General features: G+C 39.7%; 1 protein-coding gene across 3 annotated transcripts in view; it reads left to right on the top strand.

The window, feature by feature from the left end:
* The window catches only part of LOC132403850 (non-muscle caldesmon-like), a 239790-nt gene that overhangs the window by 71520 nt on the left and 151538 nt on the right, over positions 1–16732 (top strand). For all 3 annotated transcript variants that reach the window (XM_059987585.1, XM_059987584.1, XM_059987586.1), the window contains exon 2: positions 15812–15927. In XM_059987585.1, the coding sequence (XP_059843568.1) occupies positions 15851–15927 (77 nt within the window). In that variant the 5' untranslated portion in view covers positions 15812–15850. The remainder of the gene's footprint in view (positions 1–15811; positions 15928–16732) is intronic.

Genomic DNA, 16732 nt, shown 5'->3' on the forward strand with positions numbered 1-16732 from the left:
CTCCTTCAACAATATCACCAACACATCCAGCCATTTACCCATCTCAGTATGGAAAAAGAATCCATTTCAATGTAACTACAAATATTGTTAAACAAGAGTTTGCTGTGTTTACAGACCACCATAATGTGTCTACCATCAGTTCAACACTTCACATGGGTGTTTCCCCAGTAATATGCTATTACTTTGATGGAAAGAGCACATTTTCAAACATCATAGAGAATGGACATGAGAAAACCTCGACCTCTGCTGGCCTCTGAAGTGACCCAGTGATTCTTCCTACCAAATGAATGCTGCTCAGCATCACATTTATTTAAGAAGCAGGGTTGGGCAATGAATATCATCTTCTTTAGAGTATTTTAAAAAAAGATGGGATTTAAGAAGGCTGTGGGAATTTGTTGTACAGAATACAAAGAGTTCTCTAGCTAGTTGAGACTGATGGGAAACTTTGTATGAGGTCATCTTCCATTCACTGACTGCATTGAATGGATAAGTGCAAGCTGTGCTGATTTCCCTAGCTCAGGCTGAGAATAGAATGGGGAGGAGTGAATTTAAAAATGCTTCATGATCCTAACTAAAGGTTTAAAAGAGTCCTAAACACAGGTCTCGCCCCAAAATGTTGGCTGTTTATTCATTTCAATAGATACCACCTGACCTACTGAGTTCCTCCAGCATTTTTGTGTGTGCTGCTAGAGGTTTAAATCTTGTGAATTATTTTAAATTATGCCCCCACCATCCAGGACATGCTGTCTTCTCACTGCTACCATCAGGAAGAAGGTACAGGAGTCTCAAGACCCACACCAACAGGTTCAGGAAAGATCATTACCCCTCAACTATCAGGCTGTTGAATCATAGAGCCCCAAAACTGAAATAATTGCAAAATGTAGTGACTCATTTTCAAGACTCTGCAACTCATGACCTCGATACTTATTCTTTATTTATTATTGTTTTTTAAAATTTTTTGTATTTGCAGATGTTGTTGCCTTTTACACACTAGTTGTTTGTCCATATTTCTTGTGTGTATTTTCATTGATTCTATTGTGTTTCTTTGAATTTGCAAGAAAAAGAATCTTAGCGGAGTATATGGTGATGCATGCATTTTGAGAATAAATTTACTTTGAACTTTGAACTACATATACCAAATTTTAACTCGGAATGACTCGTTATGCTTCCAGTAACCAGTCTCCCAGTGGAACCATTACTTTATATTAAAGAAACTGGGTTTAGCAGTGAAAAAGTACAGTACAAAAGTTCAGTGTTCAGGATCAATGCTTAACTTGGGCCAAGTTTGCAGAAACCTGCACAGCTGTGGATTTAAAATGTTTCTTGGTGCACAATTAGAAACTCCAACAGTTTATTTGAAAAATGCTGTACCTCAGTCAGAAAATATAAGAACTGGATTAAGTATGTTTTTAGTATTGAGGATTGTTCATTAATATAAGGGCTGGCTTCAGTGTGTTCATTAGTATTGCCAGTAAAGAGTCACTGGTTCTTTTCTCCACTCTTTTTTCTCCACACTGGAGTCCAAGTCAATGTTTTGTCCAAGCTCAGATATAAAAAGGAATTGCTGAGATGTGCAGCTAGTCCTCTTTGCTTCAATATATTTAGCAGATTTCTTCTATGTTAATAGTCTTTACTGGCATTTTTCAGTATTCTATCACAATGAGGTTTATTACCACTGATTTATTTGGTATTTGTACACCTGCTCTTTAGTGTAAATATCTAATCAATCAATAAGTTGGCTTGCTGCAATTCAATGTATAAAAGCATGCAGGCATGGTCAAGAGGTTTCAGTTGTTGTTCAGACCATAGATCAGAATGGGGAAGTAATAAGATGTAAGTAACTTTGACCATGGAACGATTGTTGATGCCAAACAGGATGGTTTGAATCATCTGCTGATTTCCTGGGAATTTTGTGCACTGTGGTTGCTAGAGTTTACAGAGAATGGTGTGATAATCAGAACGAAATAATACATCTAGTGAGTGGCATTTCTGAGGGCAAAAGCTCCTTGTTAATGAGAGATGTCCGAGGAGAATGGCCAGACTGGTTCAAGCTGACAGGAAGATGACAGTACCCCAAATATCCATGCATTATAATGGTGGTATGCAGAAGAACATCTGTGAACACCCAACATATCAAACGTTGAAGTGGAGGGGCTACAGCAGCAGAAGACCACACCATGTTCCACTCTTTTTCCTAATAATGTGGCCATAGATTTTTCATGAAAACTCATGAAATTTGTGGTTTCACAGCAGCAGTACAGAACCATACAGATAATATACTATAAACTACAATAGTGCAAAATAGTGAGGTAGCAACAATGGTTTCATGGACCGTTACTTCATTAAAAATAGTCTTCACCATAGCACATCATTCCATTATTCTAACTTAATGTAATTCATTCTAATTTCTTTCACTTTAATCCTCTTCACCATAAAACTTCTCAGTATAATGTGTCACTCTGATGCCCTCTAGCACTCCATAATCTGACACTTATCTAAAATAGCATGTGTTATAGTTATCCTCACCAACAATCTTACAGGAAAATACAAATTTCAAAGTAAAGTTATTATCTAGGTCAGGGGTCGGCAACGTTTACCACTGAAAGAGACAATATGGACCCACTTCCCACAGAAAAGAAAACACTGGGAGCCACAAAACCCGTTTGACATTTAAAATGAAATAACACTGCATACAATGTTTTTTTTTGCCTTTATGCTATGTGTAAACAAACTATAATGTGTTGCATTTACGAAATTGATGAACTCCTGCAGAGAAAACAAAATTACATTTCTGCATGCAACAAAAACATTTTGAACTCCAAAAAAAAGACGTTGGGTTGAAGGTTACTCCATAGTTAGCCTATCTTGGATCGAAGAATTAAAAGAAAGCGCGCACTGGTGGGTGTCAGGCATTGGCAGTGGTGACGTATATTAATAGCGATAAAAAACACGTTGTAGCGGCGTGCTACATGCAGCGCTAAAATAAAGACACTGCAGTCAAAGGTAACTTTATTCGAACTAAACAGCCTTGCTTTAAAGCCTCCCTCAACCCGCCCCCCGTGGGCGCGGATGCTCCAAAAGACATGTACTCACAAACCCCCGTAGGCTATCTCCCTTAGCCGGAACGGTGGCTAATTGTGAGCCGGTTCGGATGTGCCAGGAAATGGGGTCTCCACAACGTTTTTAGATTGTACAAGATCACCATAATCTTCAAATTTCGAATTACATTTCAAAAACTAACAAACCACGGGGAGCCGCAGCACAGAGATGAAAGAGGCGCATGCGGCTCTGGAGCCGCGGGTTGCCGACCCCTGATCTAGGTACATATATATCACCAGATACAAGCCTGAGATTAATTTTTGTGGGCATATGCAGTAAATCCAATAATCATAAAGAATCAATGAAGACTGCACCCAATGGGGCTGGCAAGCAGAGTGCAAAAGACAACAAACCACATGTACAAATGAACAAATAAATACACGATGAATGAATGATATCAAGAACTTCAGATGAAGAACTGTTCAAGTAGCTTGGTTCTCCCATACCAGGCTGTGATGTAGCCAGTCATTATACCCTCCACCATGCAGGTATAGAAGTTTGTCAAAGTTTTGCATGTCATGCTGAATCTTCACAAATGTCTAAGGAAGTAGAGGCTCTGTCAAACTTTCTTTGTAATTACACTTCCCCATGGCAGGTCCTTTGAAATGATAACAGTGAGGAGTTTAAAGTTGCTGACTCTCTCCATCTCTGACTGGCTCATGGACCTCTGGTTTCCTCCTCCTGAAGTCAATAACCAGCTCCTTGGTCTTGCTAGCACTGCGTAAAAGGTTGCTGTTGTTGTGGCACCACTCAGCCAGATTTTCATTCCTCCTCCTATATACTGATTCATTATGACCTTTGATTCATCCAACGACAGTGGTGTTGTCAGTGAACTTGAACATGACATTGGAGTTGTGCTTAGCTTCACAGTCATAAATATAAAGTGAATAAGTATTGCAAGTTGTTGGTCAACAAAATAACAAGTTTCTTTTTTATTGCCTTATGAACTCATGAGATAAGTATATTCAAATATTAAGATTTCACTTTGCTACTATCTGAGGCAAAGATCATATTTAAAAATACATTAATTAACAATGCTTTATAATCAAAAGAGAAAATGACACTTTATTTTTCTATATACAATGCAATTTAATTTTACCCAGTAACAACAGTGAGATTTTTCTTTCAGACCTAAATACAGTTAAATCAGAATTCTGTGATTTTTTTTCATTCATCAATCATTTAAAAGAATCATAACCATACGTAATGTGTTCCAACGCTATCCAATTGGCAACGTGTTTGCTTTCTGATGCAGAAAATTATGGATTCAATTCCTCTCCAGAGAGTTCTTAGAGAACTAACCACCTGCATCACTAACACTGTGGTCATTAGGTTGCCAATGCCCACAAAAAAAATTAATCTCAGGGTTGTATCACTGTTGCTAAACTGAGACCTTGTCTACTCTATTGAATATCCTAACCACTGTTTAATCCTCAACAAATATTAGTGAAACAGATAACATTTTTATTGTTATCTTGACACTTTTGAGATCTTGTTATGTATATTGGATACTGCATTTGCTACCATACAATAGTGATTCTACCTCAAAATTGACAATCATCTTCTGTGAAATTCACACCTTTAGCGAAATCAGAAGAGCAATCTTTAGGATTGTAATTCATGGATGTCTCCACTTGGACTGCAGTGAGTTTTACAATCTTTTGACTTCCTTTAGATTAAACCTCTTCCAAGCATCATACAGTAATGCTATTTATTTTTATTGCTGCAACAATATTCAGCTAATTCAGAATATACAGCAATACGCATTTTGGTGGTGGGGTGGAGATACCAAAGGTGCTCCTTCCCTTCACTAGCCTGCAGGTCATCCTTGAACAAGGGGTTGCGCCCACTTCCCCTCCCCCCAACCCCCAACCATGTTCATGTGAAGCCAGTAGAGCAGGTGGTAGATGGTCGTATAAGCATCTGGTGCATATCACACGTTCTGGTTATGCGACCACTGACGTCAAGCAGACAGTCTCCGAGGAGGATTGTTTATGGCTGGGCTTACCTGTCTTGTAAGGACACTGATGAGAAGAGGGCAATGGCAAACCACTTCAGTAGAAAAATTTGTCAAGAACAATCATGCTCATGAGACTATGATTGTCCATGTCATATGACACAGCATGTAATGATGATGACAGCAATATGTACTTAATTCAGTAAGAAGATGAGACAATATGACAATTCAAGTCATTCATATTATATACCATGTAGCAGTAAAATATTAAGAAATTGTCCTTTACTGAACATGAAAAAGATTTCAGAGTTGACATGCTTCATCCATAAAAGAATATGCTTGCAATTAATGGCTTCTTCCACCATAAGGAAGTCTGCAGTTTTAGCCAATCCCGGTACCTCTCCACTTGCTGGCAAGAGAGAACGAAATTCAGTGTTTGGAAATAAGTGTCACTGGATTTATCTACCTTATCTAATAGTTGGTTTCAAAGTGTGAAGTATTGTAACATTTCTAGCTCCAGTTCCAATAAGATTCATGTAGAAATCTTATTGCCAATTTCCTCTTGAGATTCACTGACAAAGCAGTCCTTGCCGTAAAGTTGCAGTTGTGGCAACATACAATAGGTTTTGGTAAAGGAGCCCTTGTGAAAGTGCTGATGTCTCATGTTTTTGAGGAAATGGGGTACTTGGCATAATATTCCTGGCTGACCATAGTAATCTGGAACTACACTAGAAAGCATGGCAATGTAGCTTTGTAGATAATGGAGATAAATATGTACATTAGATTTGCAACAAAACTGCATGAAGAAACTTACCTACAAGTAGTTAAATGTCCAGAAGGAGATTCCTCCCGTTGCTTAATCGCATCTTAGCTCAAGGACACGGGAAAAAAATAGGAGCAGAAGTAGGCCATTTGGTCCTTCAAGCTTGTCCTGACATACATTATGATCATGACTAATTTACCCATGCTTCACCTGTGGCAGTTCTCCTTGACTATTGATTGGAACTGGAATTTGCATTTTGTATATGTGGCATTAATAAACAATAAAAAAAAACTTTTGCAAGCCATCCACACAGATCATTTCAAAACGTAAGTACATTGAGTTAGTGCAAGGGAAAAGCATAACAGAATGCGGATTATAGTGATAGAGTTAAAGACACAGAGACAGTAGAATGCAGGTAGACAATAGTATGAGAGGGCCATGGTGAGGTAGAGTGTGAGGTCAAATGGGAGATTCACTCAAGAGCCTTATAATGGCTGTTCTTGAACCCAGTGGTGCATATTTTTAAGCTTTGATATCTTCTGAATATATTTGGAAGGAGGAGGAGAGAGAATTTCCAAAGCAACAAATGCAACACATGCCTTCTTCCTCCCTCCATCCCACCAATATACACAGCTCTCTAAACCCAGGCAGGACAGGCCAGCAGACTTGCAGACACTGGGCCTTTAACATCCTGAGAGGACTTGCTGAATCAGGGCTCTGATCTTAACTTTCAGACTTCCAATCGACCTTTGAACTTCACTCTCAGTAGGAATTGCTGATAACAACAAATGGCCCCTACTGTCCCTCTCTATCCCCAAAACCCATCCCTACGAGCCTTAAAAAAAAAACTTTTAAAAGCAACTAAATCAGAGACTGCAACTCGATGCCTTCTTGACTGGAAGCTTTGATTAATTTCATGAAACATACTCTAAATGCTGGAGGACTCAGCAGGTTAGGCAGCATCTATGGAAAGGAGTAAAGTTTGATGTCTTGGCATTTTTTGTGTGTGTTACTCTGGATTTCCAGCATCTGCAGAACCTCTTGAGTTTATGATTAATTCAGTGATCCCAGATTATTAGATTAAAACCAGCCATTTAAACCCACTAAATACGAGGCAACTTGAAGGTCATTGATGCCTCCATCAGTCTAGGTGTGTTCACATTTGTGACACTTGTTCCAATCCAGTCTTTTGATGTTATATAAATATGAGTACATATCACTTCCACCTGTTGTCCTTGCCTGGCACTATATATTTGGAAAGGAAAGTAGATGCTGTTCTTGAATGAATTCTTTTAAAAACCTGATGACTGATGTTCTCTTTTCCTGCTTATTATTATCGGTTTATTGTTTTGTTGGTCAGTTTTGTAAAACACTCCTATATTTGAGTTCAATGCATTTCAAATGTGTAGCAGATCAGTCAGCATCGGTGGGAAATGAGAAAGGTTGACTTTAATTTATAATATAGCCAAATGAAGAGAATGGCAGGTTGTAACGAATTTTGAGATTGAGCAGAGAAACAAAAGAGTTGACTGTACCAAGTAAAAGTAAGTAAGAAAACAAATTCACCTTTCATTTTGATTAGACAAGGTTAGGAGACAATTTAAATACTATATTTAAATCTGATACCTTCTAGTGAATTTTAATAGTCATGGAATGTAGCTTGCCAGTACTTTGGAATGTAGCTTGTTGGAGAGACTGCTCCCGGTGTCTGCATAAAGCAGGATCAGGAATTACTTGTATAGCAAATACATTTTCTACATGGGCTCTTTAATGATCTCTTGCAATTCCAAACTGTCATTACTTTTTATGGATGTTTGGGAAATATTTTATTGGTTTCCTAGGAAGTAGGACTCAAGGAATCTGAAACCGTAAAGCACTAAAGAGATGTGAACGTGGTGCTCGTACTGTCTTTTTAGATTCTTATGATGATACTGCAGCAGTGAACAGTAAATTAGACATTGTACAAATACCCTGAACTGCCTTTCTAGAGATTTATCAAATCAGGAAGGGCAAGGATAAGTTCTTTTTCTCAGCATAGTGGAATCGAAAGCTCGAGGCCATGGGTTAAAATGAGAGAGGAAAGGAGAGGCTAGTGGGTATATGGGACAAGCTACTAAGTGGTAGTGATAGAGGCAGGTACATTTAGAACATTTAAGAGAGGTACCCGGATCAAAGAAGTTTAGAGGGATATGGAGCTAGTTCAGGCGGACACCTTGGTCACCAGGGTCTGTTTCCATATTGTATTACTCTAAGCATTGATACAGGTAAATGTGTAGTGGATGAATGATGTGGCCATTTCTGGTCATTCTTGACCATTTTAGTCTGTATAGTTTGATATTTTTCCATGGTCAGTTCTGAGTCATAGCTAAAGATCTACCTGGAGAGGTTATAAAAGCACCAGGCACTTCCTTCACTGAAATCCCATTTTCAGTTTGAACATGAGGAAGACCCATTCCATTTGTTTTCTCATGACTTTCCAATAAATTTTGATGGCAGGGTTTGCTGCTCCACTACAAATAAACAACTCTCTGTGCCTGTAAATTTTAATTCAACTGTAATTCACAGGAACTACTTTACCTCCTCACCTACTCTTCTCTGCACTTGTCTTTTTTTCACCTTCATTCACCCAGCCCATATTTTGCATTTTCTCTATTGCCTCCCTACCCAATTTTTATTAAATTTAAATCACCATGAAGTGTGTCACAACTTTCATACTCCCCCTTGCTCTAGTTCCTAACTTCCTTTGTTCAGCTCTGAAGTTATTGACTTCTCGATATTCACAGGAATTCTGCCTTTCACCATCAGACTATTCAAGAGAACACAGAACATTCAACAGTCTAGCACAGGGGTCGGCAACCCGCGGCTCCGGAGCCGCATGCGCCTCTTTCATCTCTGTGCTGCGGCTCCCCGTGGTTTGTTAGTTTTTGAAATGTAATTCGAAATTTGAAGATTATGGTGATCTTGTACAATCTAAATAAAACGTTGTGGCGACCCCATTTCCTGGCACATCCGAACCGGCTCACAATTAGCCACCGTTCCAGCTAAGGAAGATAGCCTATGGGGGTTTGTGAGTACGTGTTTTTTGGAGCATCCGTGCCCATGGGGGGCGGGTTGAGGGAGGCTTTAAAGCAAGGCTGTTTAGTTTGAATAAAGTTATCTTTGACTGCAGTGTCGTTATTTTAGCGCTGCATGTAGCACGCCGCTACAACGTGCTTTTTATCGCTATTAATATACATCACCACTGCCAATGCCTGACACCCGCCAGTGCGCGCTTTCTTTTAATTCTTCGATCCAAGATAGGCTAACTATGGAGTAACCTTCAACCCAACGTCTTTTTTTTGGAGTTCAAAATGTTTTTGTTGCATGCAGAAATGTAATTTTGTTTTCTCTGCAGGAGTTCATCAATTTCGTAAATGCAACACATTATAGTTTGTTTACACATAGCATAAAGGCAAAAAAAACCGTTGTATGCAGTGTTATTTCATTTTAAATGTCAAACGGGTTTTGTGGCTCCCAGTGTTTTCTTTTCTGTGGGAAATGGGTCCATATGGCTCTTTCAGTGGTAAAGGTTGCCAACCCCTGGTCTAGCACAATCCACAATGTTGTACTGACATACGTAAACCTGCTCTGTGACCTGCTCAACCTAACCCTACCCACCTACATAGCCCATAACTCTTTTTTGTTACAACCACGTGCCTATCAGAATTAGTTGTAACATCACTGGCATATGTATCAATTTTGTTGTTTTGCAGCAGCAGTAAATTGTAATACATTATAAAAACGATAAATTACAATAAGCATTAATAAAATATTTAAGTAGTGCAAAAAGAGAGGGAAAAATACTAAGGGTAGTGTTCATGGGCTCAGTGTCTGTTCAGAAGTATGGTGGCGGAGGGAAGAATTTGTTTTAAGAGTCTCTTAAATGTCCCTGTATTATCAGCCTCTACCACCAACCCCACTGTGCGTTCTAGGCACATACCACATCCTGCGTTTTTTTTTAGAAAAAACAATTGTCTCTGATGTCTCCCCTAAACATTTCTTCGCTCAACTCAAATGGATTTCAGAAGGAATTTCCATTCTCTTCAGCTTCCCGGTTTCTCTACATTTCTAGAAGCATCAGTGACTGACCTATTTCAATCCCCTCTCCAACCAATGTAAGATTCATACTGTTTATTTCCTTTCCATAGCAAGGAGATTGCAATTAATATTGCGAGAGTCATTTCATGGTGATTCGATCTATCTTCTGCATCGATATCCTTCTATGTCCATGCCTCCATGTCCATAATGATGATGAAAACCAAATATTTGAATCAGGATAATGTGTGACTGTAGAGGGATCGAGCCCGACTCACATGAAAACAATAGAGCTGTGTTTCACTGCCCCAGAGGAAGATGCCTAGGTAGCCTCAGAGGGATATTGAGAACTTGGAGAATGAGTGTAAATCTCTGACTAATCCATCTTCCATTTCCCAAATGTATTGGCACTTAAAGCTCAATTAGTATCATCATTTTGAAGCATATGAAAATTATTGAGAACAGGAATTAAATAGTGTCTGGCATCTTAGATATACATGAACTGCTCAAGCAGAATAATGAACATTAAGGATCAACTTTATTCACTATATACTATCATTTATTAGGAATTTGCTGTGGTGTGTTGGTCAAGACATGACATGCAACAAAGACAACACTATTCAACAATTGTAAAGAATTACATAAAAGTAAAGTTAGAGGATAATGAACATAAGATAGAGGAGCAGAAGCAGGCCATTTGGCCCATTGAGTCTGCTTCCCCCATTCAATCATGGGCTGCTCCAATTCTTCCAGTCATCCCCTCTCCCCTGCTTCTCCCTATACTTTTTGAGTCCTGGCTACTCAAGAACCTATCTACCTCTGCCTTAAATACAACCAATGACTTGACCTCCACAGCCACTCGTGGCAACAAATTCCACAGATTTACCACCCTCTGACTAAAGTAATTTCTCCACATCTCTGTTCTAAATGAACTTCCTTCAATCCTGAAGTCATGGTCTCCTGTCCTAGACTCCCCTACCATGGGAAATAACTTTGCCATAACTAATCTGTTCAGGCCTTTTAACATTTGGAATGTTTCTGAGATCTCCCCTCATCCTCCTGAACTCCAGGGAATACAGTCCCAGAGATGCCAGACGTTCTTCGTATAGTAACCCTTTCATTCTTGGAATCATTCTCGTGAATCTTATCTGAACCCTCTCCAATGTCAGTATATCCTTTCTAAAATAAGGAGCCCAAAACTGCACACAATTCTCCATGTGGTCTCACAAGTGCCTTATTCAGCCTCAACATCACATTCCTGCTCTTATATTCTATACATCTAGAAATGAATGCCAACATTGCATTCACCACCTTCACAACTGACTCAACCTGGAGATTAACATTTAGGGTATCCTGCACAAGCACTTCCAAGTCCCTTTGCATCTCTGCATTTTTGAATTCTCTCCTCATCTAAATAACAGTCTGCCCACTTATTTCTTCCACCAAAGTGCATGACCATAAACTTTCCAACATTGTATTTCATTTGCCACTTCTTTGCCCTTTCTCCTAAACTATCTAAGTCACTCTGCAGGCTCTCTGTTTCCTCAACACTACCTGCTCCTCCACCTATCTTTGTATCATCGGCAAATTTAACCACAATTCCATTAATCCCACAGTCCAGATCATTGACATACATCGTAAAAGCAATTGTCCCAACACCGACCCCTGTGGAACTGCGCTGGCAGTCAGCTAGAATAGGATCCCTTCATTCCCGCTCTGTTTTCTGCCAATCAACCAATGCTCCATCCACGCCAGTAACTTCCCTATCATTCCAGGGCTCTTACCTTGCTAGGCAGCCTCGTGTAGTACCTTGTCAAAGGCCCTCTGAAAATCCAAGTACACCACATTAACTGCATCTCTAACTATCCTGCTTGTAATTTCCTCAAAAAATTGCAGTAGGTTAGTCGGGCAGCATTTTCCTTCAGGAAACCATGCTGGTTTTGGTCTATCTTGTCTTGTGCCTCCAGGTACCCTGTAATCACATCCCTAACAATCGATTCCAACAACTTCCCAACCACTGATGTCAGGCTAACAGGCCTATAGTTTCATTTCTACTGCCTCCCATCCTTCTTAAATAACGGAGTAACACTTGCAATTTTCCAGTTATCCGGTACAATGCCAGAATCTATCGATTCTTGAAAGATCATTGTTAATGCCTTTGCAATCTCTGCAGATACTTCCTTCAGAATGTGAGGGTGTATTCCATCAAGTCCAGGAGATTTATCAACCCTCAGACCATTAAGCTTCCTGAGCACCTTCTCAGTTTTAATTTTCACTGCACATTCTTCACTTTCCTGACATTCTTGAATGTCTGATATACTGCAGATGTCTTCCACCGTGAACACAATGCAAAACACAAATTCAGTACCTCTGCCATCTCTGCATCTCTCATTACAATGTCTCCAGCATCATTTTCTATTGGTCCTATATTTACCCTCAACTCTTTTACCCTTTATATACTTAAAAAAGGTTTTAGTAACTTCTTTGCTATTAATCACCAGCTTACTTTCATAATTCATCTTTTCCTTCCTAATGACCTTCCTAGTTTCTTTCTGCAAGTTTTTTAATACTTTCCGATCCTCTGTCTTCTCACTATCTTTGGCTTCCTTGTATGCCCACTCTTTTGCTTTTACTTTGGCTCTGAATTCACTTGTTATCCACAGTAGTGTCCTTCTTCCATTTGAAAATTTCTTCTTATTTGGAATATATCTGTCTTGCACTGCCCACATTTTTCACAGAAACTCCTGCAATTGCTGCTCAGCTGCCTTTCCTGCTGATGTCCCTTTCTAGTCAACTTTGGCCAGCTCCCCTCTCATCCATTATAATTTCCTTTTTTCCACTGAACTACAGACACATAGGAATTTAGTTTCTCCTTCTCAAGTTTCCAAGTGAACTTGCTCATATTGCGATCACTGTTCCCTAAGAGTTCCTTAACTTTATGCTCTCTTATCAGCTCCGGATCATTGCACAACACCAAATCGAGCACAGCTGATCCCCTCGGGGGCTCAACAACAAGCTGTTCTAAAAAGCCATCCCTTGACATTATACAAATTGTCTCTCAAGGTCCAGTACTGGCCTAGTATTTCCAATCCACTTTCATGTTAAAATCCCCAATGATTATCATGGCATTGCCCTTCTGACATGCCTTTTCTATCTCCTGCTGTCATTTGTAATCCACATCCTGGCTGCTGTTTGGAGTCTGGTATAAAACTGCCATTAGGGTCCTTTCACCCTTGTCATTTCTTAACTCAACCCATAGAGACGCTACACCCTCCCATCCTATGTCATCCCTTTCTAATGATTTAATATTATTTCTTATACACAGGGCCACACCACCCCCTCTGCCTACTAACCTCTCTTTCCAATACACCGTACATCCTCGGAGTAAAATGTGCATAAATATATCAATGCCAGCCCAGCATGCATCTACAACATTATGAAAAGGTGATTTAAATTGTTTTACAGTGAGGTGCATTGACAGGAGTAATAAATATATAATGTAACTTCTCTATGTACATAAAAATAGTACTCGCCTGACCAAAGATGGCCAAACTCAGGAGTACAGTGTTACCTGTGGCATTTTTGGAGCATCAGCTCCTACAGGACACTGTCCAACTCACGACCACCTGCTGTGGAAATGCATTGCTTTTTTTTCTTCTTTGTCACTGGGTCTATCTCTAAGTCGCACTGTGGGAGTATCTTCACCAGAAGGACTACAAAAATTCAAGAAGGTGGCTCACCACCACTTTGCGAAAGGCCATTCTGGCTGTGCAATAAATGCTGCCCCTGCAGAGATGCTCAGGTTGCAAAACTGAATAATGAACACTGTGGTTCAGTTTCCACAGGGTCCCAAACACTCAGTCCTGGGTAGTACTGAAGGTGTGCAACACTGTCAGAGATTATTCTAAATCAAGCCCTTCTGCTTACAGGGATATACATAAAACAATCCCTTGGTATTATTTAAAGGAAGACCACAGGGTTTCTGATGTTCCTGACAATATTTGCTCCTCAGCCACAAATAAAGTAGCCTTGGTTGTCTTTAGCTTTATAGATTAGCCAGCTGGTGGCAAAGTGGCATCAGTGCCGGACTTTGGAGCGAAGGCTCCCGAGTTCGAATCCAGCCAGCCCCCTTGCATGCTTTCCATCCGTGCTGGGTTGAGTGTCGAGCTAGCAACCTTGTAAAAATAAGAAATCCTGCTAAAGAGAAAACCACCGTCACAACGGCATCCCAATGACTCCACTTGGAGTTAAGGGCTTTCTTCCTCTTCTTTATAGATTTACTTCATTTGTCTCATGTACATCACAGCATACAGTGAAATGCACTCTTTGCATCAATGAAGATGTGCAAGCCAGCACGCAAGTGTCGCCAATACTCAAGTGCTAACACAGCATGCCCAAAATGTACTAGCCCATACGTCTTTGGACTGTGGGAGGAAATCGAAGCATCTGGGGAAACTCAAGTGGTCATGGGAAGGTCGTACAAACTCCTTGCAGAGATCAACAAATATTGAACCCCAATTGGTAATCACTGGTGCTGTATTAGCATTACTCTAACTGCTAGGCTACTGTGCTGCCCCTTAGTTCAGTGAGCATCTTAGTTAAGCCGATCACCTCATTATCACATAGATGTTTGTGGGAGCTTGCTGTACTTCTTTACTAGAGCATAATAAGACTCTGTACAGATGGATAACCTAAACTGGATATAATGGACACTAAGTAAAAGCAAATTCTTTATTTGTAATCTCTTTGAATTAACAAAGTCCAAACAGACAAACGAACATTCCATTAATTAATATTTGTTTCACTGCTCATAAAATGGATGTATGTCTAGTTTTAAGTGACCTCGGGGAAATATCTCCCTTGCTACATATTTATTGCAACTCTTCTCAATCTTCTGACTAGAGACACGACCAAAAACATGTTCCTGAAGCCAAGCTCGGCTGACCCCAGGCAGCCTTTGCTGCAGAATCCAGGCAGCCCCTGTCTGCACAGGCTTTACAAAATATTTTCAGTTCTTGCTGAACAGCCAAAGCTGGGATTCCAAAGGAAGTGGAGGCCTCCAGCACTGCACAGGAAACAATCTAAGAGCTGGCCTTAAATGCCAGATTCCCTTCAGAGTTTCGCTAACCACTGACAGCTCTGTAAACAAGGCTGCAGCAGAAAGAGAAGCCAGCTTTCCCTTTTCTAATAGCCTTTTCTAGTTGTGGGCTCTGTGGATTTCACTGTATGAAAAAGGACTGTCTCACAGGGCTGGAACACTTTCGGCAGTGTTCAGCACCACGCGGTACTATTTAAAGGACTAATAGATATCAGGAAAAGGAACGGTTTGATTAAACTGCAGGGACTGGGCAGACATTTCTTTCCTGCTATCAGAAAATCTAATTCACGGAAGATTTCTGGGTGGTTCCAGTGATGCTACCTGTGTTTTCTTCTACTTCTCATTAGCTTGTTCAACTGGAGACATTCATTACTGGTAAAGCAGATCTCTCATAAAATGCTTCTAGCATGTAATACTAGAATTTTCATTTAAACACTTTACAATGCAAGTTCAGCTTGACAGAATATTTTATGGTGAGAGATTAAGAGAGAAATTGACTGCTTTATATTTGCAGGCTATGGCCCTGCTGTTTGCATTATTGCAATTCATTCGGCAGTGACGATTCTCAGAGCCAGGCAATTTAACTAAGTTTCTAATGTTTAACAAAAATCTTTCTTAATTAATTTAACATCTTTAAATGGTGCCAATATGCATGAGCAGTTTCACTTAGTCCTGATTCACCAAACCAAAGGGAAACCCTTGTTACCTTGGGACACCTGATGTGGTAAACAGTATAATGAGTACATTTAATCTTGTTGATGTTTCGTATATGCAACTGATGCTTACTGAGTGTTGTAATTATTACCCTTATTATTTTCAGATTTATACCAAGGCAGAGCAGAACATTTCCCCTTAAGCCATGGATATGGATGAGTTTGAACGCCGTAGGGAGGAACGCAGGAAAAAGCGCGAGGAAATGCGCAGAGAAGTGGAAAGGTAATGCTTTGTATACAGCACTTCTACTGGCAAAGTTACTTTTTTCAATCTTTCTAATGCATAGCGAAGTTGGGTATGATGAACTTGCGAAAGGAGGTGATGTGATTGAAGTCACTGGACCAAATAAAAAGATATCAGATGTTCCACACACCTACATCACCTACACTGAGAGTGTGAAGTATACCTTGGATCACAAGCTTGTGAAAGCTGTCAGAGGATTGGTGTGACTTTAAAACTATTATTTTAAAATACCTTGGTAGCTAGAAAGAATTTATTGGTATTATTTGAACAGATTTAAGGTAAGATTTCACCTATGATTTTCCTTTTGGTTCATTGATTATTGAGACAACTATATGGTCATCAACAGATTCTACTTCTAACATTAGTAAAAATCTTTAGAATGCATTGTACTGCCGAAGGACAATACCTGTAATTAAATAACATTTAGCAAGATCAGCATAAAACTTTCAAACTCATAAAAACACCCTCTTTGAGCAAGGGTTCTTTTGACTAGTAGGTAGGAAGATCCCACCAACATAAGTTAAATGAATGGCCAGTTAATCTGTTCTTTCATTTCAGTTTAAGGGAGTAACTTTGGCCAGCACGTTACGGGCATTCTATCCATTTTGGATGCTGTTATAGGATCTAAATTGTGCACTTGAACAACTTCTGATAATGCAGAGCTCCTCGAGACCTCATAGATTGATGAATCCAGTCCAAGAAAGTTTAGATTTTGACACAATAGAGCAAATGGCTGAAATCAGACTTTTAAATATGTTAAATTAACCTCTTGTGGATTAACAGT

The sequence above is a fragment of the Hypanus sabinus genome, chromosome 13 (assembly GCF_030144855.1).
Source record: "Hypanus sabinus isolate sHypSab1 chromosome 13, sHypSab1.hap1, whole genome shotgun sequence".
Lineage (NCBI taxonomy): Eukaryota > Metazoa > Chordata > Chondrichthyes > Myliobatiformes > Dasyatidae > Hypanus > Hypanus sabinus.